At 37.5% G+C, this 27,724-nt stretch overlaps 1 protein-coding gene across 1 annotated transcript; it reads right to left on the reverse strand.

Annotated features, from left to right (window-relative positions):
* On the reverse strand, positions 1-12,338 carry scinla (scinderin like a). Its single transcript, XM_066664405.1, has 17 exons — positions 12,217-12,338; positions 10,287-10,471; positions 9,926-10,080; positions 8,281-8,442; positions 7,444-7,593; positions 6,755-6,841; positions 6,245-6,377; positions 5,857-5,945; positions 5,341-5,556; positions 4,538-4,671; positions 4,351-4,441; positions 3,861-4,031; positions 3,102-3,276; positions 2,562-2,677; positions 2,160-2,237; positions 1,944-2,004; positions 1-693 (listed from the first exon to the last, which is right to left on the reverse strand). Exons 2-17 carry the CDS (start codon positions 10,465-10,467, stop codon positions 533-535), a joined length of 2,160 nt encoding a protein of 719 aa, XP_066520502.1. The 5' UTR covers positions 10,468-10,471; positions 12,217-12,338; the 3' UTR covers positions 1-532.
* Between the last annotated feature and the right edge of the window lie 15,386 nt (positions 12,339-27,724).

Here is a 27,724-nt window from a genome sequence, read left to right on the forward strand (position 1 = left end):
CAAAAATGCATGTTTTATCATGAACCAGCACATCTCTAATACTTCATTTATTTGAAATGTATGTGTAACATGTTCAAAGGGCATGGTCAGTTGAATTTCATTAGTATTCTGGGAAAAGTACACTGATACTGGCTTTGTTGCATACAAAAACATTGAAACAAATTTAAAAATTTTGGATTTGGGCACTCAACCGGCCATCATTATGAACCTCACATTCATAGGTCAGATGAGGGAGGATATCCCTGACGTTCCTGTGTTTGTTTTCTTGGAAAAATTCAGCTTGAAGATTTATATATAACTGTATATAAAATGTAAATGTATATAAAAGCTAGTGTAATAAAAATTAAAGCAAAGTGATACATTTCTTTTCCAATGTTATCAGTATTGAAACACAGTGCAAACATTGACTAATGCACAGTGTTTTATATACTGTCCATCTATAGACCCCTCAGGCAGTACCAGACTTAGCCTATGGCAGAAAGGAGCACTGGAAGCCATGCAAGAGGTGGAGTTATGGGAAGGGGGGGGCTGTTTAGAAACGAGCGCGAATACGTTCCAGAGGATCTGTGTCCCACATCTTGGGATCCCATGCCTGGAACCAGCCGGTGAAAGTGGGTGGTTCAAGGCCCTGCTTGATGATGGTGATCGGGGTGCCACGGCGACCAGCAGGGTCAGAGTCCACATAATCTTTGGCTAAAGAGATAATACAGAAATATGGTATTCAGAATTTAACCCATTTTTGTATTAATTATCCACCTATATATATTTTAAATGTGTAGCACAAGTTAAATTAAGCAATAGATTACAAAATGAAAAACTCCCCCAACTCCTCCACAAATATGCTCCACGTCTGCCAGCATATTTGCTTGATCTTAAGGTAAATACACTTAATAGAACCAGTTTTTCATTACATTCTCTTTTATTATTTTATTTATTCTCTTTTGAGTCGCCAATTCACATACCAATGTATGTTTTTGGACCGTGGGAGGAAACCCACGCAGACACAGGGAGAACACACCAAACTCTTCACAGAATGTCACCCGGAGCGTGACTTGAACCCACAACCTCCAGGTCCCTTTAGCTGTGTGACTGCGACACTACCTGCTGCACCACCGTGCCACTCTTGGTAGGAAAACTGATGAGGAATAATTTTTGATTTCTTATTAAGTCAGTGATGTTTGAGACAAGTTGTGATGATTTATACATGCAGCTGGCATGTAATTAAATAGGTTAGTTGGCCTAGCAGCTTCGGGGCAATAAATAAATAAATAAATAAGGTCCCTTGCAAAGTGGACAAAGTGAGAGGCACATTCAGTGGAAGACTGATACAGCTGTGTGGTAGTTTGTTCCCCCAGCATTATTAATACATTGAGGCTTCTTGCTGCAGGGACATGACTGATCTTTTTCTGTATGAGCTGTGCCGAACTACACCATACTGTCATTTATACTATTATGGTGAACTCATTGTGGCTGTTATTTTTATCTGACCTACTACTTTATTCTGCTCTCTCTATAGACTGACCACAATTGTCTCTGTGGCTCTTAGTACTAAGAATATATTTACTGAATATTTACTGTTCTTGTTCATGTCATATAAATAGGCTTTTATGCAAAAATATTGTTCACTTGTATTCTCAAATTTTTCACTAATGTTTCTTAGTGCAACACCTGCTAAGGCTGTTCTTGTATGTATCATGTACAGAACTCATGTGTATATAGACCCTCCTTACTTTTATTATATTAAGGTTCAAAGCACTGAGGTTGCACACCTATTTTTTACTTTAATTTTTTGCTCTATTTATTGTTATTTCTCTATCTTCTCTTGTGCACTATGTACAGCACTGTGACATTACAACTTCCTTCAGGATCAATAAAGGGCTACTGTATCTTATCTTATATTTGAGAAGTTGCATTTTTCAATCAGGAGCCTTCTAGTGCAGTACCTATGTTAGCAGATCCACTCTTCTCCACTTCATTGGCCTCACTACCAACCCAGAGGAAAATCTGCAGAGATAAAATCACAATAATGTACTGGCACACTTTTACACAGGAAGCTTTAGAGTAAAAACAGGATGTGTGTAGAAGGGGTGGGGTTGTGTTCTTTTATCTACAAAGCTGTGTGGTAGAGGTTGGTGAGTAGATGGAATGTGTTGATTTACCTGATTCCAGGTATCCAGAAGCATGACATCATCAGTGGCTAAATCAGCCTGAGTGAATTCTCCAGGCACTTCCTCTGCCTGGGTAGAGAGGCAGAGTAACACTTAGGAAAATTTCTTAGCACTTTATATAATATTGACTTTGTTAATATTATATACAGCAAAATGCAATAGTCTGTCAAAGCTGTTTTAACGTGCCATCTGAGACAAACATTATTTATCTAGCAATAAAAGGTATGTGCTTTAACAAATGCAGTCCTACATTAAATGCAGGAAAAATACCATCGTATCCACAATGATATTTAGTGGTTATATATGCTTCATTTTTCTTGTTCATTGCACTTGTAAGTTCAGGACAAATCCAAGGAAGCATACTGGGAAAACAAGCCTGCTATGTGCACTTACTACAAGACGTCCAGTTTTGTTTGAGCAGCCAAATAGGCGAGGAGGTTTAACAGTCATTTGCAGACTGCTGGATGTCTGGTACGCTTTCTTTCCTCCCAGAGCAGACCAGAAGCCAGCTGAAAAAGGAGCAAAGAAAAGGATTACAACAACAATAATAATGTTATAGCAGGTTGTTGCGTTAGAAGAGCTTGTTAATGTGGTAAAATGATATAGTAGTTGTCAGCCAAATCTACTGAATCTTTAAAGCAAGAGTTCCCAATTCAGATTAACATCAACCCTACGTCTAATATGCTGAACACTCGCCTAACCTTAACCCTAATCCTAATGGCCCTGATCCAACCAATCAAATAATTTTTTTAAATAGGTAATTAGCTGGAGCTGGTGTGGCAGACATTTTAGATTCCAGAAGAAGGTAGATCTCCAGGACTATATTTGGTGACCACTATGGTAGAATTGCCTAATTCAGTTAAGACTGTTATGTGTTATCAGTTATGACTACACCCAAGCTAGTGTTGATACTTGTCATGGGCAGTCACCCACCTGGCTCCTTCCCCTCGGCCACTTCAGTGACACTGCCTCCCAGGAAGCTGCAGATGTATTTGGCAGCAGCCTGCTCCTCATCTGTCGCCCCAACGCCTCTCCACAGAAACATGGCATCAGGGCTCTTCAACACAAATACGTCATTTGTGTTCAGATTCACAGCAGTGGGCTCCACCTGAGGGGAAAGAAGATGAAGGTAACATTTAAACTGAGATAGTAGAGCTCTGACAGTACCACAGTTAATCACTAAATTCAATTTTGAGGATTTATTTGTGTGAACAGTTAAAATATTTGTTTTATATATATTCACAGTAATTTTTATACTTGAATGAGAAATAGTAGTTGTCTATAATTATAAAAGACCCTTCAGGGCTTATTTCTTTGGATTTTGTACTAGTTTCCCATTTGCAAATGCAATGCAAGCATGCAATTATTTGTAGTTTTTTGTCTTTGTACAACACATGATTAAATGTGTCTTCACAATTTAACCCATCCATATCAGTAAATACATACACATGTGCACACACACACAAACATAGTGCAAAAGGGCAGTGAACACACACAGTTGGGATGGTGTGCAGCAGTTGGGGGCTTCCACTGCCTCCAAGTTTCCTGCTGATCGTGGGCATCAAGCCAGCGATAAATCAATGTATTCAGAAATAAGCAGCCCCACACATTCTTAATTTAACAATATCTAAGTAAATACACTGAGTATGATATAGAGAATGGTAAATATGGCATGTTGTGTGCAAGAATAACCTCCACGGCACGTGTTGCACGGGTTGAGCTCTGACGAATATGGAAGAGACGCGTGCTGCCCGTCCTGCTCTGCCCTCCTTTCCGTGAAGTCCCACCCAAGAAGATGATCATTGGCTTTCCCTTGAAAAGGCTCATCAAGTGTGGTGGTTCCTGGCCTTGAGTGACACGAACCTGTGAAACAATGGCACATCTGTAAAAATGTAATACTCCAAAAGTATGTTTAGAATGGTATTTAGATTTACCTATCTATTATTTTTTCCTTATTTTTAAAAGAAAAGCATTTCATTTTTTGTTTTCTATTATCTGTCCAACTTTATTTATCAGCCAAGTCACATTAATATTGAGCTGGGAAAAAAAAATATGGAAGAACAGTGGCTTAAGAAAACTGTTTTGAACTGCTTAAAGTACACTGCTTTACATAATACATGAAAATGAAAAACACACATTCTATCATTAGTGTTTTATACAACATATAAAACCCAAGACTAACCTGAACAGGAGCTCCTCCCATGGAATCATCCAATTTAACTGTTAAAAAGGCTGAGGCAGCCAGCTCATCCTGGGTGCACTTCAGGCCTTGCCTACAACCATCAAACAACACCAAATAATCAATCAGTCAACAATTTTAAAAGTAGTTGGAAAATCTTCTGTTGTGGTTTATGTTTGACATTTCTCACCAAGTGTAGATGATATGCTGCTCTCTCCCCCCGTGTGGGTAGCTGTAGAGGATCAAGTAACAGTCCCCTCCATAGAATTGTCCATAAGTAGAGGGGTCCACAGGAACCTTATCCCCACCCTCCACACGCCAGACCTGTGCAGGTAAACCAAGATTAAAAATTCCTAAATTTTAAACTCTTTATTTTGATGGCTCACTAAACTTGGTTTTAGACGTCCACCTTATAATTCATTCATTCATTCATCGCCTGTAACCAGTTCAGGGTGGGTCCGAAGCCTACCTGGAATCACTGGATGCAAGGTTCAGGAGCACACCCTAGAGGGGGCGCCAGTCCTTCACAAAGTGACACACACTCACATATTGACTCACACCTACAGACAATTTTGAGCAGGACTTAAACCCGCAACCTCCAGGTTTCTGGAGCTGTGTGACTGCGACACTACCTGTACATATTAAATCAATAACATAGAAATGATTCATTCTTAAAATTAAGCAATTAAGTAACCATTATTTATAATTGTTATTTATAATTGATGATACTTGATCTGACCTGAAAACCTTTAAATGCTGCTAATACCATTGTTATAGATAACAGAATGTCATAAAGTATCAAAAAGAACATTAACCATATTACTTTACTTAAGTTATTTAACAGCTCCACACAGTGTATGGAAAATGTCTGATTATAAAGATGCATTATCCTCATTGTCTCAGTAAAACATTCAAGGAACACCAGATGTATTTTCTGATCAATCAGAATTGGGGTTAGACGTAGCCATATTTTTAAGTTGCAAATAATCTCACCTGAACTTTCCCTGATCCATTATCCACCATGCCATGCTGTGCAGCCATGGCTTTGTTGGAGTGGAGGCTGGAGGCGTTGAAGGGGATCTGCTCCACATGAGCGATCCGGCCAATTGTGTAAGCTTTCCCAGGGCCTGTAGTCTGCTCCTTATCCTTCCAGTTACTGAAAAACTGCTTAAACAGGGTGGTCTCACCTCCAGCAGGCATCACCTGGATCTAATCATAAAGTAGTCAAATAGAACAGCTTGATGACTTCTTTTCCCAAGTTGGTTAGTAATGTGTTTCGTGATTTTGTAGTTTTTAATCTTTTAAGAGGATGATACTTTTACTTCTCCTAAAACATGGTAAGAAAAGTCATGCAATATTTACTCAGTTCTATCTGAACTTAATTTTTTTTTGTTGTGTAGATTAAGCGTCTTACTTTAGAGCTCATAATTTAGAGCTATTATTATTTTATTTAACATGAAAAGGCTGAATACAGGTTTTAAAACCAGGGAAAGTTAAGTATATCATTACCTGTGTGGTCTTAGGATAATTCTTATCTTTGATAAACTGCTCTGCTGCTTTCATGGCTGCCTTGCGTTCTGCTGCATTGGCTGATGGACCTGATGGACAAACAAACATTAGTAGGTCAGAAGCAGACCTTCTAGCAAATGATAGCAGCCAAAGTTCAAGTGGAGTCAGAGAGGTGTCTAATGTAGACCTGTTCTAGTCCTGACTATCTTGAACAAAGAAATAATTTGGAGTAAACTTGCAAATTGTTTTGCACTGGAAACTTCCACCAGAATAACTGGATGATGGGTAAACCTTGTATATTAGGTTTTCTATCTTTTCTGGACCAAGCTGAATAAAATCTGCATGCATGCAAGTAATAGCAAAAACAAAAGCGGATTGTAATGGTTACCTTTCCACACGAAGATTTTGCTATCACTGCCATTGTCCAGGATGTAGCACTCACTGGGGGACAGCATCTCCTGTTTGAAAGGGCTGCTCTGAGCCACCACTGATGCCTTCATGGAGCCTGCAGCATCAGAAACCTACCACACACACAATACTTAATTGCTAGTCACCTTAACTTTCCTCAGTCCTAAGAATTTAGCATTTATTTCAAGGAAAATATGAATATTTCTATCTACATCAGTTATACATTTACATGTTTGTGAAAAAAAAATCCCAAACATGTCAGAGGTGCAGAATGTAATTAAATGTGCATAATTTTAATTCACATATACATTTACAATTGTGTAATTCTAAGACAAGTTTACCACAAAAAGCATAATAGATTTCTACAGATCAAATGACTATTAACCAATATGTAAAATATATTTATTTATTTTTATTGATTTACAGTTGCATTATATAGCATCTTTCTCTTGCTCTCTTTCTTTCTCATAATCATAAGCAGCTTGATTACCATGTAAAGTGCACCCTTCTTATTTGCTCTGTCCACAGCCTCATCATCAGGACTTCCTGGTGGAATGTTAGGTCTTGGGCCAAGTGCCTATAAATAAGCAACACATTAAAAAAAAAAACATTTCCTGTCATAATTTCACAAGGTATTTCTAAGAGTAAACATCCACCCAAGCAATATATTACAACTACTCTTAAAGGAGAGCCTGGAAGATCATTTTATTTATCATATAAATTCATTTGACCTTTGTGAATTTCGCAACATATTTCCAAAATTAATTCTTAAAAGACCAATCATTTTTTTAACAAATATGTATTTTAAAATATATATAAATATATATTTTAAAAATTTTGTAAACAATGTTTATAAAAAAATCTAATTGTAGTCCCTGAATATACCAGTATATACTGACACATTATGGCCTTTATACTGGCACAGGCCTGGAGGTGTCCGAGATTCTGTCCTAACAACATGGGGAATTAATTTCATGAATTCTTCTTCATGAATGAATTCCCCACATTGTTAGAACAGAATCTCTGACACCTCCAGGACCCTAAAGTGTCAGTATAATGGCCATAATGTGAAAAAGAATCATTGAAGAAAATGGCCGAGAGCTTTGTGTTTTAACAAACACATTTCTGAACAGCTGTTATGTTTTTATACTTCTGAGGCCTTCTTTAATAAAGCCTCACCTCAGTGACAGCTGATGGCTCAGAGCCATCATCCACCATATGCACCTTGGCCCGTCCATTCCGTTCATTATCACGGATGTCAATTGCCACCTGAGACGCCTTCAGACGCTCAAAACGGTTACACTCACTGCCACACCACTGGTAGACATCCTGACAAAAATAGAAGAATTTTTTTCTTTTTGCTGTTCTGTTGGACTTACACATTACACTGTGAAATTACATCGACTAAAGTCATTGCATTTTGGTAGCTGTTTTAAAAATGCCATTTTAAAAATGAAATGCATTTATTATAATTACAACATAAACACCAATTCTAATATTTTTATATTAAATTGCTTAACACATAGTATTTAATATTGTTTACAATCATATCATTATAATGGTAATTGTATATCATATTTTTGGAATATAATACAAAGATAATATTAGAGACAAACTTGTATTAACGTTTTATATGCCTTAACTTATTGCAAGTTTTCTACTCGAGATTCACCAATATATTGTTTATTATACATGCAGTATTTGTTATGTGCATTATCTATTGATGTTTACTAATTAAACATTTGTTTTTATAGTGGTACCTATTCCGTCAAATTAATAATACCAAAATATGGAAGCATTGCCATTTAAAATTCCTTATGCCAAATAGAAATATCTAGCCAAATATAAATACCTGAACAATGTAAGTTTAGTTTATTTCTAAACTAAACATCTGCTGATAATATAATGCTCCTCATATAGTTGTGCATCAGTTTCTATGATCTACTAAGGACTTCAGTCATAAACACAGCAGTGCTCTCTGATTTTCCTCAGCCATGTTCCTGCATTGTTCCTGACCTTGCCCAAGTCGATAATGAAGCAGTCTCCACGGTTGAAGCTGCCCCAGGATAGGGGCACCTCTATGGCCCGGATCACCCTACGACCCTTAACATGGAGTAAACGCTTTACGTTCATGTCATTGGTCACCACATGTTGAAAACCAGATGCCACTCCACCTTGCTGTGAGAGGAAGAAAAGACTTCAGTGAGTGGTAATGCATGCAGTGCAACACAGTCAATAAAACACAGAACTATCCATCCTTATAAAATGATACACTTACTGGATTATTAGTTAACTTTATTTCATTCAGAGACTAACATTAAACATATGGAAAAAAAAATCCCCAGGGTCAAATAAGGCTAAGATATAATGACACAATTATTCCATTGAAACATATTTTTGGGGATTTTATTATGTTTTTGTATTGTTTTGTTTTATGCTTTTTCCATGCTCTGGATTTTTGTGAACTACACAGACAAAACCATTGGCTGTCTAGTAGACAAAACAAATGCCATCAGCATCGGGACATGTGCGAAACATGAACCTCCACACATATTTTCCAAAGGGCTTCCTTCAAGTGTGTGTGTGCGTGTATATGTGTGTGTCTGTGTGCGTGTCTGTCTTCCAAACCAGAAGCCCTCCCCTCCACTTTTGTTCGCCCAATTAGCTCACAGAAACCGAAAGCAGATGTGACCCATCCAATGGCTCACAGTCAGAAAATCACCATGAAAATGGTTGACATGGCCACAAAGGCTTACATAGAAGTGCAGATTTACTCTTATGCCACGCCAATCTTTTTTAGCCATAGCAGAGCCATGATTTTTGGACTGTAAATCAGATGGTAACAGTCTGAAAACACTATTTCCATCTCAACACAAAAACCATATAAAACAAAAAGCACTGAAATCTGCTTTACTAAACACATTTAGACTGAAAAATAAGTGCTTAGCCTACAATCATGCATTAATAATTAACTTTTTTGTTAAGGATCTTGGTTAATTCATGTGATAAACCATTCAAAAGTTCAATATTCTTAATTTGATTACTTTCCCTGCTCTGGGTGTCTGTCTGTGAGGAGTTTGATGTGTTTTCCCTGTGTCTGCTTGGGTTTCCTCTGGGTACTCTGGTTTCTTTCCAATACACACGTTGGTAGGTGGATTAGCAACTCAAAATGTGTCCATAGGTGTGAGTTTGTGTGTGTGTGAGTGTGTGTGTGTGTGTGTGTGTGTTGCCCTGTGAAGGACTGGCGCCCCCTCCAGGGTGTGTTCCTGCCTTATGCTCTGGACCCACCGCATCTCTAAACTGGATAAGCGGTTACAGACAATAATGATGAACTTATCATTATATCACGGCAATATGCAGATATTTTATGATGCCTTGAAGCTAATTTAATTTAACTGCTATCTGGACCAGTTGGAAGAATGTTGTATATGCAATAAAGGTATGTAAACTGGAGTAGTGTTTTTAATTTTTTGTGTTTTTTGTTTATCTCAGAATTATTTAAATATCATTAGATTTTCATAGCTTTGTGATACCACACAAGGTTTTTGTATTCTATTAAGACCAACATAATGGCGTTAGTTAAGCATTGGTAACCCAATTTATATATTTCAGCAGGTGTTTTATTGGATTTGGTTAATGAAATAAAAAAAAGCCCAAGTACCTTATACTTAATGCCGGATTTAAAGTAGCCAAGAAACGTCAGGGACTCATTATTTTGCACTTCACGGAACTGGACTGGCCCGCCACCCAGGAAGTCATCCAGCTGAGTGGCAAAGATAGCCGCAGCTCCACTCTCATCCTGAGAACACTCATTTCCTGAAAGAAAATTTTTGGACTTAAAAATTATACTGAATTTTAGACCTATTTTCAAACATAGTCTTCTTTTCAATACAATATAAATAAGTCATTTTGTAGCATTTCCATTCTGTATGAAATCTGAGCACAATACAACGGAAAACTGTCATTTTAAAATTAGATCAAAATATGAAAAAATCTGTGTGTGTATTGAGAAAAGAACTGACCCAGCCAGATGTGGATGGCATGGGACGGGGCAGGCGTGGTGTACAGCAGGACATAAGCGTCTCCAGTGTAGAAGTTTCCATGCAACTGCTTGGGGACAGGGTTCAGGTCCATCTTCTCCACCCTCCACACCTGCAGACCAGGCTCTTTCCCTGCAGTCTGGAACTCCTTATGGAACACCATGATTCTGTAAAGCCAAACATGTTGCTGTTGAATGGAAAACAACAATGCTGCATGCATGTAGAACATGATTATTCAGACATATTCAGTTCTGTGTGAGATGTGCTTTAGCATGTGTCCCCAAGGGTCATTTCATACCTCACTGGAGAGACAAGAGTGAGAAAAACATGTGTTCACTTGCACGGATAAATAGAGTTAATTAAATACTCTGTTTTCCTTAGAAAGCAATAGCTGTGTATATGCTCAGAGAATGTTTCATCAGTGATTGTGTAGTTGTTAAAGTATTGAAAGAAATGAATAAGCCCAAAAAACTGAAATGGAAAAAGGAACAGAGTGTACAGCAATGCATACTGAAGAGAAATATCACAAAAAAGAAGATATTTACTGCAGTTAACCCAAGGGAGAATGACTATCTAAAATAGCCTGGACTATCCAAAACAGCTCAGCGGCATGGAAACAAGGCATGGCTTGTAGGTGTGGCTCATAGATGAAAGCTCAAATGATGAACAGACAGGAAAAAATCTCATGCTGGTGTGGGAAAGAGTCGGTCCTTGCACATCATTCATTCAGTTTCATTTGATTCAGTTAAATAATGATAATTCAGCTTTAGTTGATATATTTTGCAAACACTCTTAAAAACAAAGGTGCTTAAAAATTGTCTTTGAGCGATTCCATAGAGGAACTATATTTGGTTCAATACAGAAACATTTTTGCTAATAGAATTAAATGGCAAAGGACCTTAAGATTGAGTTATGAATTTTAAACCCTTAACAGGTTCTTCACACCCACACATAAATAAAACATGCAGTAAAATTATAAAAATAAACATTGAAGTAAAATATGTGCAATGTAAAATTTAAAATTTTAGACCGGCACTCTTGCCATTCTTAACTGAATTGAAATGGCTTCACATTCACACAATACAATATTTGGCTGTAGAAATACTCATGACCTACATATAGTGCACTACATAGGAAGTGAGAAGTTATTTGAGACTCCACCTGAATTTATGAAGCATCACAGGCTGCAAATCCTGGTCCACAAAAAGTATTTCTCTTCTAATCACATATATCTGCTGTACTCCTAGCAGTAAAACTCACTCTTCCCTCTTAATGGTCTGTATTTATTTTACTGTAATTATTTCGTCATTTCCTTTTCTTTTTTTTTTTGTTTACTTTATATTGTAATTGTTCCAACATGAATACAATGTGTGCAGCATTGTGGGGGAAAAAACGACAAGTTTTAAACAGTGGATGTATTAAATAGTTGGTGTATGACTTTCACATCCTCCCCAAACACACGCTGGTTAGAACCCAAAAAAAATGTGAGCAAAACCGTACGAAAGTTATTCTCAGTCAGAGTCGTGTAACGTACATTCCTCATTTGCCTGGTTTCTATGTGAGTAGGTGTTAACAGTAAAGTAGAACAGAGACCACTTTCGAGCAAATTCTCTGTCATTGTCTTTTCACTTCAACAACATTATCGTCAGTCCCCACAGAGCTTCAGCTGAAGTCAACCGTTGCCCACTTCCTACTCTGATTACATTTTTAAAAGCATCTTTCATATTCGTTCACGATTAGGCTACTTTTCACGCACTAAAGCGGTAACGGTATAAAACGTGTTTTATAACGCTACGACTGCAGTAGTTCAACTTCTGTAGTGTAAAATAAATGAACATCAAAAAACTGAATTAAACACGTCTAAGAAAGATTCAGATGCGACTTTTAAGAGACTCGAACTGTAATAACTTGCCTGTCTTTTGCTGGTAAAGCAGAACTTCTGGAGCTGTTTTGACTCAGAGATGAGGGTGTGAGCTGCTCAGTTGGCTGTAGCTGGATATTCCAGATTCCGCCTGCAAAAAGCTCACTGCTCTCAACCCTATTTTATAGGATGTGAGGTTTCAAGAGGTGGAGTTTTATGTAACAACACTGGGTAACAGGGAGGAGGGCACTAAAAACAATCTTAAAACCAAGAGGAGTCTTACTTTAATGAACTAGAACCAATAGTATCTAGGCACTCCTGCAAATCCTGAGGTTTGCTTAAATTAAATATCATCTTTCAGCATGAAGACTGAAATTTGTCAAAGTTATTAGAGTATATTAAAACTCAGAAGTGAAGTTTTCCATCAGCATAAAAAGCCATTTAACCATGCAAAGAATCATTTAGTCATTAAAACTGTAGATGTTCTAGATGTTGTGTCTGTGAGTATTTTTGCCATTACTCAAACTGTAATAAACAACAACAAAAATTAATAATATGTTAGTTACTAATAATAGGTAATAAACTGCAATAAAAACAAAGTATTACATAGAAAGTTACTGAAATATAAAGCTATCCACAGCTTTAATTAATTAAATACAACCATTATGCATTACATTGCAAAAAAAAACATGCAAAAGTGTTTGTACCAATTGGCAGTTGACAGTTCTTTGACTTTAATGATATGCACGACATGTGTTTCAGGTGAGGATACATAAGGGATCAGTGTATAAATGATTTGTGTTTTGAAGTCCCTGCATATGATTTTCGTGTACAAGGCAGACAGACAAGCTGTTAATCTCTTTCTCAATGTCTATATCTTGTCTCTTGCATTGATCTTATTTCCTCATTTACTATTTGCTTTCTACAATACTTCTCTCTTTTACTGTGCAGCTTAACCACAGAACAGTCAGCAGAAGGAATTGAAAATAACTGCAATTAATTTCTTCAAGTGAAAATAGATTAAATATGTATTTTGTACTAATTCTGGTTGGCTAAACTGTAAAAAAAAATGTCTGTGAATTCTACGGTGGAAAACTGTAAAACCATGACAGTAAATGACTGTAAACTCTAAAAAGTTTGTAAACAGTTTCTGTAACAGTGTAATATCATAAATACTTTTATCAGCCAAAATATACATTTTCACATTACTTTACTACAAAAAATACATTATTTCACTGTTAAACGCACAAACAATTTTGGGTGGTACAAGTAAGTGTCCAAGGACTGGGAGAAGCTGAGATTCATTAGGGAACTCCCAGCATGCCTTGCTTCTCCACATTTTCTGTGATTTTCAGAGTTTCTTAGTTTTTTCTGTCATTGAGACTTTTGATTTTGGGTTGCACTGGAGTGATTATTTTGTGTATTTGTGTGTGTGTGTGTTTCTGTGCATGTTATGAAAAGCTATCTGTGGTCCGAGTGCTGGAGTGTTGCACCCAGGTAATGCACATTTCTTTGGTCCTATCCGCAATAGCTTCTTTTAAGGGTCGAATATAGGATGTGGTTTGGCTATATTTCAGTCTCCATTCTCTCATTTGTCACACATTTTACATGTTAATTTTATGGCAAAACTATGTTCCTTTGTTATTTTTATGTAAATACTATGGCTTGTTTATTTCGTATATCTATATTTTTAACAGAAAAGTACTGTAAACAAAACAGTCCTTAACTGTAAAATTTATAATTGCCAAAAACGTGGCAAAAATTCTGGCAACCACAGCTGCCAGTTTTTACCGTAAATTTGATGGATATTTTTATAGTGTACACAAGTGTCCATAGGTGTGAGTGTGTGAGTGAATGTGTGATCCTGCCTTGCACCTGGTAGGCTTTCTGGGTAGGCTTTCTACAACGAGAAATAATTATTTTATTATATACCAAATACTATGTTTTTTCACACTTCCACATACAGAAAATGAATGCTCCATAATTCACACATAAACAACATATTTTCCAAATTTTAAACACATGATTATTTGAGACGAATAAGTTTAGGCCATGACTTTTTCAATGTGGAGAAAGACTACAGCTGGCTCAAAGCTGCAGCAGGTCACTACAGTGCCAGCCAGATTTTCTTTCAATATCCCAAAAACACAACAGCCCTGAAAGCGGACAGGCTTTGCATTTAATATTCTACCCAGATCCTCCTTGAATCCTGCACTGTATTAAGAACATAGCTTAGCCTCCATATACCCACTACCTCTTATGAAACCGGATCATCATCTATAAGGCAGGCCCTGTAGATCTTTTTAGAAGCAGTGTCAAAGTATATGAATGCATGCACACCTGCATCCTTGGCAGTTTATAAAGAAACTTGGTTCTTCAAACAGAGGCTGTTTTAACAGAAATGCCTCCCATACGTATAATTGGAAAAAGGAATCGACTCTATCTAGACCCATGCAAAGTCAACCATTTGAACGCATTAATTATTCATTCATTCATTATCTGTAACCGCTTATCCAGTTCAGGGTCGCGTTGGGTCCAGAGCCTACCTGGAATCATTGGGCGCAAGGCGGGAAGCATTAATTATCATTATTATTATTATTATTATTATTATTATTATTATTGCTTGTATAAATGAATCATCACTTAAAGAAGACAAAAAATGTATGAGGGACAAGTTTTCAGTACAACAATGTCTGTAACAACTGTGCAGTAATAGATGGGCTAGTCAGCAAATCTAAAACTGTAGTATTGCAGATGTGTCAGATAAAAAGGGCAGTGAAATCAGTAACAAGCCTGGAGTACCTATTAATCTGGCAATGCACTGCAGAAACTATTCTGATGTGTTCTCTGCCTTAGAAACAAGGACATAGCTCATTTTATTCATGAGGCCTGCGGAAGTAAACCTTGTGGAGAGATTGAGTCATAACAATAGGGTGAGTCAGGCATTGAAGGCCATGCTATACTTACAGCTTGTAGAGGGGTTTCCTAGTCCTTCTATCACAAAATTTCAAGACAAAAAAACACACACTACCATTGAGGATTTCCTTGACACTGATTTATTTCTTCCAAAATCTGAAGTACTAGTTCAAAAAAATGTTTTTAGTCCAATTTTATAAATATTTACTTACTTATATATAATACTTACTTACTTGCACTGATACATATTTTGTTCCCTTTGTTGAGATAAATTCCTTCAAGCTTGCTGTGAGCATTTGATTGAATTCAGTCACAAAAAATTGTGATGTCAGGTATTGATTACAAATCCACTGCAGGTCACCCCAAATGTTTTCAACAGTGAGTGATCACAGCCACCTGTCTCACAGCCCATATAAACTCCTCCAGATTTTATATGCTTTATGAGTGCCCCATTCTATGTGAAATGCTTTTCTGTTGACCTTATATTAGTTGTGCATGCAACTGAAAAGAAGTTTGAATTACTGCCTTTAAGTACTAAATTCAAATGTTAGAAGGACTTTCTTGTTACTTTTGGACGTGCATTGTTCCTTATCACGCAATTTACTATGACTCGCTCATAAATGAAGGACATTCACTTCTTATTTGAGGAAGGAGCTGTGAAAAAGAAATTCAGAAATATATTTGCTTGTTTAAGTGCAAACACTGCACCATTGTTTGAAGGAATCATAAGCCACTTGGCAGCAAATGCAGTTGAATTAAAGTTAAATGCTACCTTATGACAGAAAGAAATAAGGCACATTGTCTTAGAGCCAGTAGGGTGAGTACATACTTTTATCTTATACACTGCAGGCTTGTTTTTAAGTTATTAATGTGTTATTATAAACGCATAATATGCTGTCAGTTCAACAGATTATTACACATATGCAATTAAACAAGCCAGCTATATAAGATCAAATAATTGAAAGCTGGATATGTTCATATCTCTTTAGAATTTAAGAAGTTATTTGTGGTGTATGACACTAATCTGACAGCAATGTGAATTGAATTGGATTGCATTTTAATATTGGATTGCATTTTTATAGTGTGTTAATTACATAAGTTTGCTCAATGATATCATTCTACTGCAGGGTGTGTTCCCATTGTCATTGTGCTGGGACCATAAGATCGGCGTGTTTTGGCACTTTGTGGCCTCCACGTGGCAGCTTGGCAGAGGGTTGATCCGTCTGAATTGACTGCATCAATGATTGAGTAATGGCCCACATTGTGAGGAGAGGGCTAGAGATTAAACCCCACAAAGCAAACTCAGCACTTTTAGCTGTTGTGTCTCTGCCTCACTCATTTTAACTCAAACACACACAAAAACAAGTCTCATCATAACTACACTTAGACTCTTGTTCACACAATTTAATTTCACACTTACCTATTTTTAGAAATTACCCACTACATGCAAATGTAAGTGCATGCACATTCTCACACTGAAAGACCAATATGCACAGTGAGCCAGATACGTTCTGTGGAAATGTTTTCATGCATACATGCACTAATACAATCCCCTGTTCCAACAGCCTCAAGCTGTAAAACACACATCCCCGGAGCTATTGTGGTTGGTGTGAATGCAACGCGTGTCATGAGGAATGCTCACTGACTCAACACTAAAGCTTATATAAATGTATAAATCTTTATATACTAACAGTGATGTTTTAAATCATTCCTAAATTGAAAATAATCTGAGTATGGTGAGTTTTTCCTCCAAAACCTTAAGGCTATTTTGCTGAATAGGCTTACGGCAGGTATGATTTAGCAATCTCACTGAAAACAGGCTTGAAGATATGATTTCATGCATGATTTGACATGAGGCTTTGGAAGAGGACAGACACGAACCTGCCCAGACATCGTTTGTCCTAAGGAGTTCTCCTTGGAGCAATGGAAATTTACTCTGGCTGTCTGTCAAAAACTTAGTGCCATTTCAACTGCTTATTACACAACAAATTCAGCAGTGTTAAATTAACACTATTGGTGTTAAATTAACACTGAGAGTGTCGATAAGTGCTACATTTTTACACTCACAATGTTAAATTAACACTGAGAGTGTCGATAAGTGCTACATTTGTACACTCACAATGTTAAATTAACACTGGGAAATTTGTGGTGTACACAGCAAAGTCACACAATTAAAAAATTGTACATACACGCATACATGCAAAAAAAAAAACTGTTTTGACCACTGTTCTCTCCCATGTGGCCAAAAAGGGAATTTTACTTCCACATCCCTGACCCTGTGCCAAACTACAGGTCTGTGCAGTAGTGTTAGTTCTTTGACTATTTTGTATTGTTGTCATATACAATAGGTAATACTTTTTTGCCCATTCAAGTAGCTGAATTCACTTGTCAAAAGGGACATCTGGATACACTGAGAACTACAGTATAAGGTTTGTTTTCTGCTTTGTTCTCCTGCAATGAAAAGTAAATTAGTTAGAACATGTCTGTTTTAAGTGAAAATGATTATATTAAGTGTTTAGAAAACATAGTGCATTTAAGAATGTAATAGCAGTATAATAATTTCACAAGGCGTGGCAGTAAACTGTGCCACACGCTCTGACCATGTGGGCTCTGTAGAGGATCTGGAAGCAGCATTCAAACGGAATGGCCTGCAGTTGCTTCTCCACTCTAATTTCCTGCTCGTGACTGTCCTGCTCATACAGCAGAGCCACATTAATACCAGCAGCCGTTTTGCCAGGAGAGCTGTGTATGCCACGTCTCATTCAGCATGAACTCTACACAGCTCTCTTTAAGCCTGCTCCTCTTTACTGTCTCAGCAATGTCAGCTAAAGTGTGCTGTGAAGAAATAATGAATAGAACTTTAATTCAGTCAGTCTATGTTCATAATGTTTATTTGATACAGATGTGTCACACTTAGGGTTGTCCTAGGGTTGTGGTTTCAAGCCCCGCTCTAGGCGACTATCTGTGAGGTGTGTTCTCTTCGTGCCTGTGTGGGTAGTAACTGGATTGGCAACTCAAAAGTGTCAATAGGTGTGAGTGAATGTGTGAGTGTGTGTTGCCCTGTAACGGAGTGGCACCACCTCCAGGGTGTGCCCCATGCACATTTCAGCAGTGAAACACTGTTGAAAAGATGGAGCACCATTCAATACCTTTGGGATGTGTGGGAGTGATGTATTTGCTTCAAAACTATTCTTTTCATGTCTGTACCTGAACTCACTTGTTCTCATGGCGGAATGCCATCAGATTATCTAAAATCTCCAACACCTATGTAGGAGTATTTTATGTGAGTGTAGTGTGTGGATGCAATATGCAGTTTTTGCTTTGTTTCCAGGTCACTGCATAAAGCACTGGCTGAGAAGCTTCTCCTTTTAACCAGGCAATGATGTGTAAACCAACACTAAATTTGGAATACAAAATGCTCACCAAAATGGCTTCTGCGCCAATGAGTATCATAATGTTCTCATGGCCTACAAAAGAAGGCACTTACAAACCCACTCACTGCTTATTTGAGAAAACCATGTCATGAGTTTCATGACTGAGAGATGAATTATGCCTGCGATTTACAGCTGTAATATAAAAAAGAAGACAGTACATGCAGAATAAATTATAGGGGAGTGTACAATTTGTTGTGTATTTTTTGTAAACAATTACTCATTCGTTTTGTTAGAGCTAAGAATCTGAAAATAACCAAGTATGAACACTTGTTGCCAACCTCAGAATTTGGGTTCCCCAGCCCTGAAAAGACACACAGACCTGACTATGCACCTAAAAATATGAATGCTTAAAAATGTTGTTTATCATAAGCTAAGAAATGACACAATACTTTGTGGGTGATAATTTTAACCTTGTAGGTTGAGCCTCATTAGATCTCAAACAGTGGGTTGCATTGGGGCCTTTTTGGTAGGATGAGTAAGTCCCTATTTTTTTCCTTGATTGTTAGAGTGAAACAGAAGCAAATGATCTGACTGGTCCTGCCCAGCCAACAGCTGTGTCCCAATTGTGCATTACTAATTGTAAATAGTGCACTTCACTACACACATATAGTGCACTAAATGTTAGACAGACGAATGCGAAACTTATATCAAATATAAATGGTTTTATTATTTGACATGCACTATACTATTTTTGTGCAGAAACTGTTATTTCAGAACCTACACTCTGCACTACACAGTGTGGAGGGAGATATTTGCGTTTCAAACCTTGAAAACAATGGCAGACAGTGTTGCTGTTGCAGCTTGTTATGGTGTGTGTTGTCATAGCAACAATTCATCACATCCTGTTAGTAAGAAACATTGTGTTAACATTTTGTGCACTAGCCTGCAGAACTCACATTCCTAAGGTTAGTAGATATTATATGCTGTACAGGATTAGTGTATTACACAATTGGGACACAGTCACAGAGCCATAGTTAGTTTGGGGGGAGTAAATATACCTAAGGTCTGTATTTGGAACAATGTACTGAAGCTTTCTACTTCTTTCTGTGCTGGACAATCTTGTCTTCAGATGAGCGATCTCTGATTATGAGGAAAGGTGTCTTCAGATAGGTGTGCCAGCTAATTTGATTTAGGTAATGTAGACTTGAACCTTGGGTGCACGACATTTAAAGAAAACATGCTATGAATAAGAATGTGTGAGTGTGTGTCGCCCTGTAAGACACACACTGTAAGGATTAGCGCACCCTCCAGAGTGTGTTCCTTTCTTACCCCCAGTGATTCTGGGTAGGCTCTGGACCCACCACGACCCTGAACTGGATAAGTGCTTATAGACAATCAATGAATGAACACAAAAAAATTGAAACCAGACCCAGTCCATTTTTTCTGGCCTGCCTAAGTAAGAAAATGAAGTGTAAAATGAGCAATTCTGCTTTTGCTCCACTTATAACAACAAGTGTGGAGATTTTGGAATTGTATTGCACCTGTGTCTGAGTATATCAAATCACTGCATCAGGCCAGTTCATATGTGAAAGCACAATGGCAGGGTTGAACCATGTAAAACAGACACTATGAGAGTGGAGAAATGGGTTAATCAATCAACAATAAGAGCTAAGAAAGCAAAAACACTAAAATGAGAGCCCAACAAGTTTAAACGGCTAAAACAAGAGTTTCTGTGTGCCTCACTTGATGCTGCTGCTTACCTGGGAGTGTTCGTTGTAATTTAAAATAAGGCAATAAAATAATTTATTCTGCACACGGCTGTTTAGACAGCGGATGCTGTTTGAGCCTTGTGGTAATAGAGTCTTATGCCAAAGAATGTGGCATAAGACTCTATACACTGACATTACAGAAAAAGACATTACAGTATAATTCTGCATATAATCTTTTTCGTAGTGAAATCCTAATACAAAAACAAAGTCATTCAGAGTGTTTGGTGTAAATTTTGCAATTCTGGTCCCTGGCTTTACTCTACGTGTACTGAGATTACATCAGATTTCCTGAATCTTTTCACATTATCCATGGATGATGGTGAATTACTTAATTTCTTTGCAGTCTTGCTTTATGTTCCTTTTAACTGTTTGAAAATACTCTAAACAAATCTGACACAAAATGCTGAGCCATGACTCATTTTTGATTGCGAAGACTAAGCTTATGTTTGCCATTTATATATTTATACCTTTATATTTAACTGTTTATTGTTAAATGTTTAACTAAAATGTTACTTAAATATTCTATGAACTTTTAATGCTTATTTTGCTCCTGTCCAAACTTTTTATGTGTGCTGTAAACACAGCTGTTTTTAAACTACATATTGTACCAGGGCACAGACAGAATTTAGACAGACATTGCTGCCCCCCGTCTGCTTGCCAATCAGTCCTAGGGGCACAAATGTGCCTCTAGTAAAAGCCTAATAGAGTTACTGATTTAACACTGTAAGTGGGTGTTACTCTGCCATGGACAAGTTAACACTAAGGAAAATTTCTTAAATGCATTCTTTCTGTGCACTTTCTTGTGCAAATAAAAACAGGAACAATATTAATCTTCTCATTTCTGCCTGTTTTTCTTAAATGCATTCTTTCTATTTATGTGCACTTCTTGTACTTTTTTTTACTTCTTAAATTATATATTGTACAGTGTCCTTGGGTATCTTGAAAGGCGCTTTTTAAAATAAAATACATTATTATTTTTATTATGGTCCGTAATTGTATCCATGTTTCCTCTGACATACATGGGGTACACAGAAAATGTGACATAATAGTGTTACTAAAAATCTGCAACTCCTTATATAATATATAACATTTTCTAGAATAGAATGATTCATAAATGACCATTTTTTAAAATTTGGTTGGTGTTACCTGCTCTACCATTATTTTCCTTGTGGTCAGGGAATATCTTTGATTTAGTGGTGTATTATGTATTTTTGGTAGAATGTGCAGTTCTAAATTACTATAACCAGGAAGTATTTTGTGTTTTGTGTAGATGACTTTCTATTTATTTACAAATGCCTTTTACAAAGAAAGAGTCTGAAGAATGTTATACAATAAAATTTGGCTGGCGTACATTTTGCACACTTGATTTTTGATTGCTTCCTTTGAAGAATCTGTAGAATGTAATTAAATAATGCTCTGCTACCTCACAGGCATTCCCTGCCCATTGGCTGGTAACCAATTACATTCATTCTGCTTCAAAGGCAGCATTGCCTCCAGAACCATTTTGATTAATGCTTTTGCACATGCGCTGGTACCTACTTTACAATAGTTTTGAGAGTAGGTTTTGTCCCAAAATCTTTTTTTTTTTGCACACATGGTGGAAAGACACATTAAGAAGGGAAAAACGTAAAATGTAAAAAGAAAATTTTTCTCCTGCATTTTATACCAAATGCCTAGTTTCTCAACTAATCTCATATCAACATTAGAGAGGTCATGGCAGTTCAGACATAAAATTCAGACAGAGAGTTTTCACTTTTCTTGTCCTGAATTTGCCACTTCTGGATACATTTAAAATAGTACCCAATATACAGATTTAGCATGAATTTCTCATTATCGTAATTAATTATAGACACTCAAATATCAGTTTAATGATTTAATGATTTAATGATTCAAGTGGTGCATGATATTCTTCTCTTATAGCCTCAAAACACTAAATATGTGATTGTTTTCTGTAGGTTAAATATTATGTAAAAAAAAGGACATTCAGGAGTGTAATATGTAAAATCTAGAAATGTTTGTCTTGAGAATTATGTATTAGGTTAATGTCTGTCTTATGGACTTTATAAACTGTAAGTTTTCCTTGGGTAAGTTGTCTCACTCTCTTTGGGTCTTAACAAACTTGCAAAGGAAAGCTAGCCCAGTTAAAGTAAAAGTTAAGTTAAAATATTGGACTACACATTAGAAAGTGTAATTAAAATATTTGGACATAATATGAAACTAATATATATTAGCTATATTACTAACTATAATATTCTATAGTTTTGTCATATTTTACATTAAATACAGTGGGACTTTTCAACAGCAGTCACTGATATTACCCACCTGGGCCACCTATGGTTTAGAGGCAGAGGAGTACCTTTACTCCACCCATGAGCTTTCGGTAGGCCTATATTATTAGCCTCTAGGGTTATATTATCACCAATGCAAAGTCCTGAGCTGTCTAAACCTGAGCAGGACTAGTCATGAGCTGTGTAGGTATTCAGGAAGTCTTGACACTCCTTTAACATGTCTAGCTGGATTTATCCTTCTTTCTTTTATATCTCTGCACATAAAAGCTTCCTGAGAGTGGTTATTTCTGTCTATGTATGTCAATTAGTTGTTTGTGGATTGTGTTATCTTTATAAAAAATATCAGTAAAAATATGTAGTGCTGTACATTCATTCATTCATTCCTTCATTCATTGTCTGTAACCGCTTATCCAGTTCAGGGTCGCTGTGGGTCCGGAGACTACCCGGAATCACTGGGTGCATGGCAGGAACACACCCTGGGGGGGTCGCCAGTCCTTTACAGGGTGACACACACTCACACACTCACACCAATCCACATACCAACGTGTGTTTTTGGACCATGGGAGGAAAACAGAGAATCTTTGATTTTTAAAAAATGTATTTATTTTTTATCAAATTTATTTTTGTTTGTTTCTTTTTTTGGCAAACTTTATTAACCATTTTTAACCATTTTTTTTTCAATATTCCTGCTCTCAAGTTTTCAAAGGAATCTGCCAAGATATTTTCCATACTTGTTTGCATTATCTGTTTCTTACCATCGAAGTAAGCCAAAACACATTCCACAAAGTGTTAGTCACTGCTTTGGGACTTTCAGCCCAATATTTGCTCTTAGATGATCAGCATCTGTCCATAGGCTTTTCTTAGTAACTGTTTATAGATAAGTACATAACCTTTCAGACTCACAGTGCTAACTGATATTTTCTTCAGTTCTAAACAAATAGTGGAGCTTGATTTTCTGACTTCTAATCTTGCACATTTAATAGGAATCATATGTTCCCTGTATATTTATTTATAAATAAAATAAATATTTTTTCCCTCCCATATTCTATAAACATGGAGATTAGGGAATTAGCGACACTAAAAATTGTCCTGGTGTGAGTGAATAAGTGTTTATGTGAATGAATGTGTGTATTTCCATATATGGAATGTCACTCTATTCTGGGAAAACCCCCTAGTGCCTGATGCAGTCTGGTTGAGAGTATGCTATGGACATTTGTCTGCCACTTCTCACCGGTGTGCATGCTGACTGAGTGTTGAATGGAATGGTGTTCTGTGCAGCGTTTATATTAAAGCGTCATTGGGTGTTGTGAGAGGCGTTATAAAAATGCAACTATACATTAATTAATTAATTATATATTTTTTCTGAAAATATTTTAAATTAGTATGAATATATGGAGTTAGAAATTGTAAAAATTATATATCTATGAATTGTTTTCCATTCAGTGCATTAGGAGTAACAAATAACAAAATCTGGCACTGGACATGGGAAACTTGTCTCAACAGTGGAGCCTTCTCTGAGCACAGGTTTGAATACACAGCAGGTAATGACTTCACAGATAAGATTTCCCATGATTGCATAAGTGACAGTAATGTACCTGCCTAATCCCACAGCAAACCATCTGCCTAATCTCATATGGGTCATTTTTAGATTTAGTTTATGGAGATTAGCATTAACACCAATGGAGATAGTTGACATACCAGCGCTACACACACATTAATACACCACCACCATGTCAGTGTAACTGCAGCACTAAGAATGACCCACCAGCCAAATCATACCTGCTCTGTGGTGGTCTTGACCATTGAAGAACATCAAAAGGGTGAAAGGGGGCAAAAAAGCATGCAGAGCAACAATGAAGTATTCGTGTGGGGCCAGAGGATCAGAATGGAGAGTGAGTGTAAGAACAAAGAAGGTGGTCATAATGTTGTGGTCGATCACTGTATGTACAAGTATGTAGAAAGAGCCAGGACCCGAATTGTAGGGCCATATACAAACACTTAGGGGTGGTGTCCCAGACAGGGATTAAGCTTAGTCAGGTAGAATTTAATGAGTTCATTCGTTGTATACTGTCTGGTGATGCACATTCATTATCCAGTAGTGTGCAAGTTAAACTAAAAGAGAAACTCAATATGAAGCAAATGGTAACGAAAGGGACAGGATTAGACATGCAGACAAAACCTTTGAAGCCGGTGTAAATTTAGTTCTTGAGTCATAGTAGTGGGTATCAATGTATTAAGAGTGTTCTCCACGTTTTAGACTCACGGTTAGATTTCCAACCCAGGTAACCTCACTATTCTACAACAGTGAATGTCCTTGGGCAGAAATACTGAATCTGTAGCATTATTACAACTGTACATTTCTTTGAATAAAGGCATCTGCCATATGTTTTTAATTTGTATGTCACTATTATTGATGTGATGATGAGACACATCATGAATTGCGCAGCAACTGATAAACCTATAAAGATAAAGTGCATTTTGTTAGATATTTCTAATAAAATGTACACATAACTTAGTGTATGGCTCCAGAGTATGAAAATATGCAATAATAATTGGATTTGTTATAACACATTTCATTGTGTAAGGCTTTTGGAACAGTTTGAGAAGATTGTCTCTGCCTTTTCACAGTGTAATACCTCAGACTGAGTAAGCTGAAGATGTGTAGTTCTGGACCAGATATACAGTGCCTTGCAAAAGTATTCACCATGCTTGCTTTTTTACCTATTTTGTGACATTACAACCTGTATTTAAATGTTTTTTTTTTTAAATCTAGATTTTATGTGGTGCATTTGTATTTGGTAGATTATTTCTTTGTTGTAACAATGCTTCTTGGCAATAAATCATATACAGTTGGAAAGCCTGTTAATTTCCCTTTTAAATGGTGCCACATTTGTAAGGAACATGCATTTGTGGGATGAGCAGTAGAGCTGAGTATGTAGGTTTCGACCATGAAAAATTTGCCAAATCATCCCTGCCAAAGCCAAACAGCTTATTCTGCCATTGTCTCATTTGGTGGACTGGGTGATTGACGTTTGAAGAAACAAGCAACATATTGGCAATTTAACAATGTATTCATTTAACAAACAGGAGCCTCAGTAGCGTGTGGAAGAACCATACACAGTCACAACAGCCCGGCACCTCCTCCTCATGCTGGTCTCCATCCTGGTCACACACTGCTGTGGGGTGGCATCCCATTCTTCAACCAGCATTTGTCGCAAGTCAGCCAACATGGGTGTGTTGGTCACTGTGGCACAAACAGCACGTCCAAGCTCTTCTAAACACTTTGACCCTATGACCTAACTAAGGTAGGTGGAATCTGGACTCATCGCTGTACATAACCCACCTTCAGATATTCAGGTTCCAGTGCACGTGCAGACACCAGCGCAAATGGGCCTGACAGTGAAGGGCAGTCATGGCAGGCCTCCTGGCAACCTGATGAAACAGGAGATTGGCTGCGTGCAGTCTGTTCCTGATTTTCTGGGCAGAGAGTCCTCAGCTATATTGTCCTGCATATCTGTAGAAGATAGCCTATGGTACATAAGTGCTGACAGGGTGAAGAAACAATGGACCTGGGGGTACCAGAAGCTCAAAACAAGTGTCAATAGCAACAGTGAAATAAGCTGTTTGGCAATAGCAGAGAAGATTTGACCAATTTTTGATGGGCACAACCCACAAACTCTACATATATATATTTATATATGTAGGTTATATATAGAACCTGAAAATGCACATTCTCATATGTATTCACCCCCTTTTGCTACGAAGCCCAACCAATTACCTTCAGAAGCCACATGCTTAGTGAAATGAAATCCACCTGTGTGCAATCAAAGTGTCACATGGTCTGTCAGTATTTACACACCTTTTCTGAAAGGCCTCAGATACTGCAACACCATTAAGCAAGAGGCACCACTTACCAAACAACAAACAACACCATGAAGGCCAAGGAGATCTCCAAACAAGTCAGGGACAAAGTTGTTGAGAAGTACAAGTCAGGGTTGGGTTATAAAAAAATATCCAAATCTCTGATAATCCCCTGGAGCACCATCAAATCCATTATCATCAAATGGAAAGAACATGGTGCCACAACAAACCTGCCAAGAGAAGGTGCCCACCAAAACTCTCAGACCAGGTGAGGAGGGCATTCATCAGAAAGGCAGCACAGAGCCCAAAATAACCCTGAAGGAGCTTCAGAGACTGGAGTGTTTGTTCATATGACCACAATAGGCCATATACTCCATAGAGCTGGGTTTTATGAAAGTGAGGCCAGAAAATAGCCTTTACTTACACACAAAAAATAGGAAGGCTCATTCTGAGTTTGGCAAAATTCATGTATGGAGGAAGGTGCTCTGCTCTCTTCAAATGAGACTAAAACCGAATGTTTCGGCCACCAAGGAAAACGCTATGTCTGGCAAAAAACCAACACAAGAACCCCAAGAACTCCATCCCCACAGTGAAACATGGTGGTGGAAGCATCCTACTATTGGGATGTTTTTTTCAGCAGCACGGACTGGAAAACTGCTCTGAGTCGAGGGGAAACTTTATGGTTCTAAAAACACGGATATACTTTTGTTCTGTCACTGGTGAGACAGGGACGGAAGTTAACCTTCCAACAGGACAATGACCCAAAACATACTGCTAAAGCAACACTCTCGAGTGGCTTAAGGGGAAACATGTAAATGTATTGGAAATGCCTAGTCAAAGCCCAGACCTTAATCCAATTGAGAATCTGTGGTCAGACTTGAAGATTGCTGTTCTTAATTGATGACTTAAGGAATGGGCAAAAATCACAGTGGCAAGCTCATAGAGACTTATCCAAAGCGACTTGCAGCGGTAAATGCCACAAAAGGTGGCTGACTTTAGGGGGGTTAATGGTTATGCACATTAAAATCTTCTGTTATTTTGTCCTATTTGTTGTTTGCTTCACAATAAAAAGAAAATATAATGTACAAAGTTGTAGACATGTTCTCTAAAAGATTAATTATGCAAACCCTCATTCATTCATTATCTGTAACCGCTTATCCAGTTCAGGGTGGCGGTGGGTCCGGAGCCTACCCGGAATCAGTGGGCGCAAGGCAGAAACACACCCTGAAGAGGGTGCCAGTCCTTCACAGGGCAACACACACACACCTACCGACAGTTTTGAGTTGCCAATCCACCTACCAATATATGTTGTTTGGACCATAGGAAGAAGCCGGAGCACACCCATGCAGAC

This window comes from Hoplias malabaricus, chromosome 3, assembly GCF_029633855.1.
Source record: "Hoplias malabaricus isolate fHopMal1 chromosome 3, fHopMal1.hap1, whole genome shotgun sequence".
Taxonomy (NCBI): domain Eukaryota; kingdom Metazoa; phylum Chordata; class Actinopteri; order Characiformes; family Erythrinidae; genus Hoplias; species Hoplias malabaricus.

What these genes read in the sequence shown, in the direction of transcription:
- scinla (XM_066664405.1), bottom strand. Translation starts at nt 10,467, where the DNA reads ATGGTGTTCCATAAGGAGTTCCAGACTGCAGGGAAAGAGCCTGGTCTG. An exon ending in GTGCAACACGTGCCGTGGAG is followed by an intron (nt 3,277 to 3,860) that starts GTTATTCTTGCA and finishes CTTTCCCCTCAG; the next exon opens with GTGGAGCCCACTGCTGTGAA. An exon ending in TTCTGGATACCTGGAATCAG is followed by an intron (nt 2,005 to 2,159) that starts GTAAATCAACAC and finishes TTATCTCTGCAG; the next exon opens with ATTTTCCTCTGGGTTGGTAG.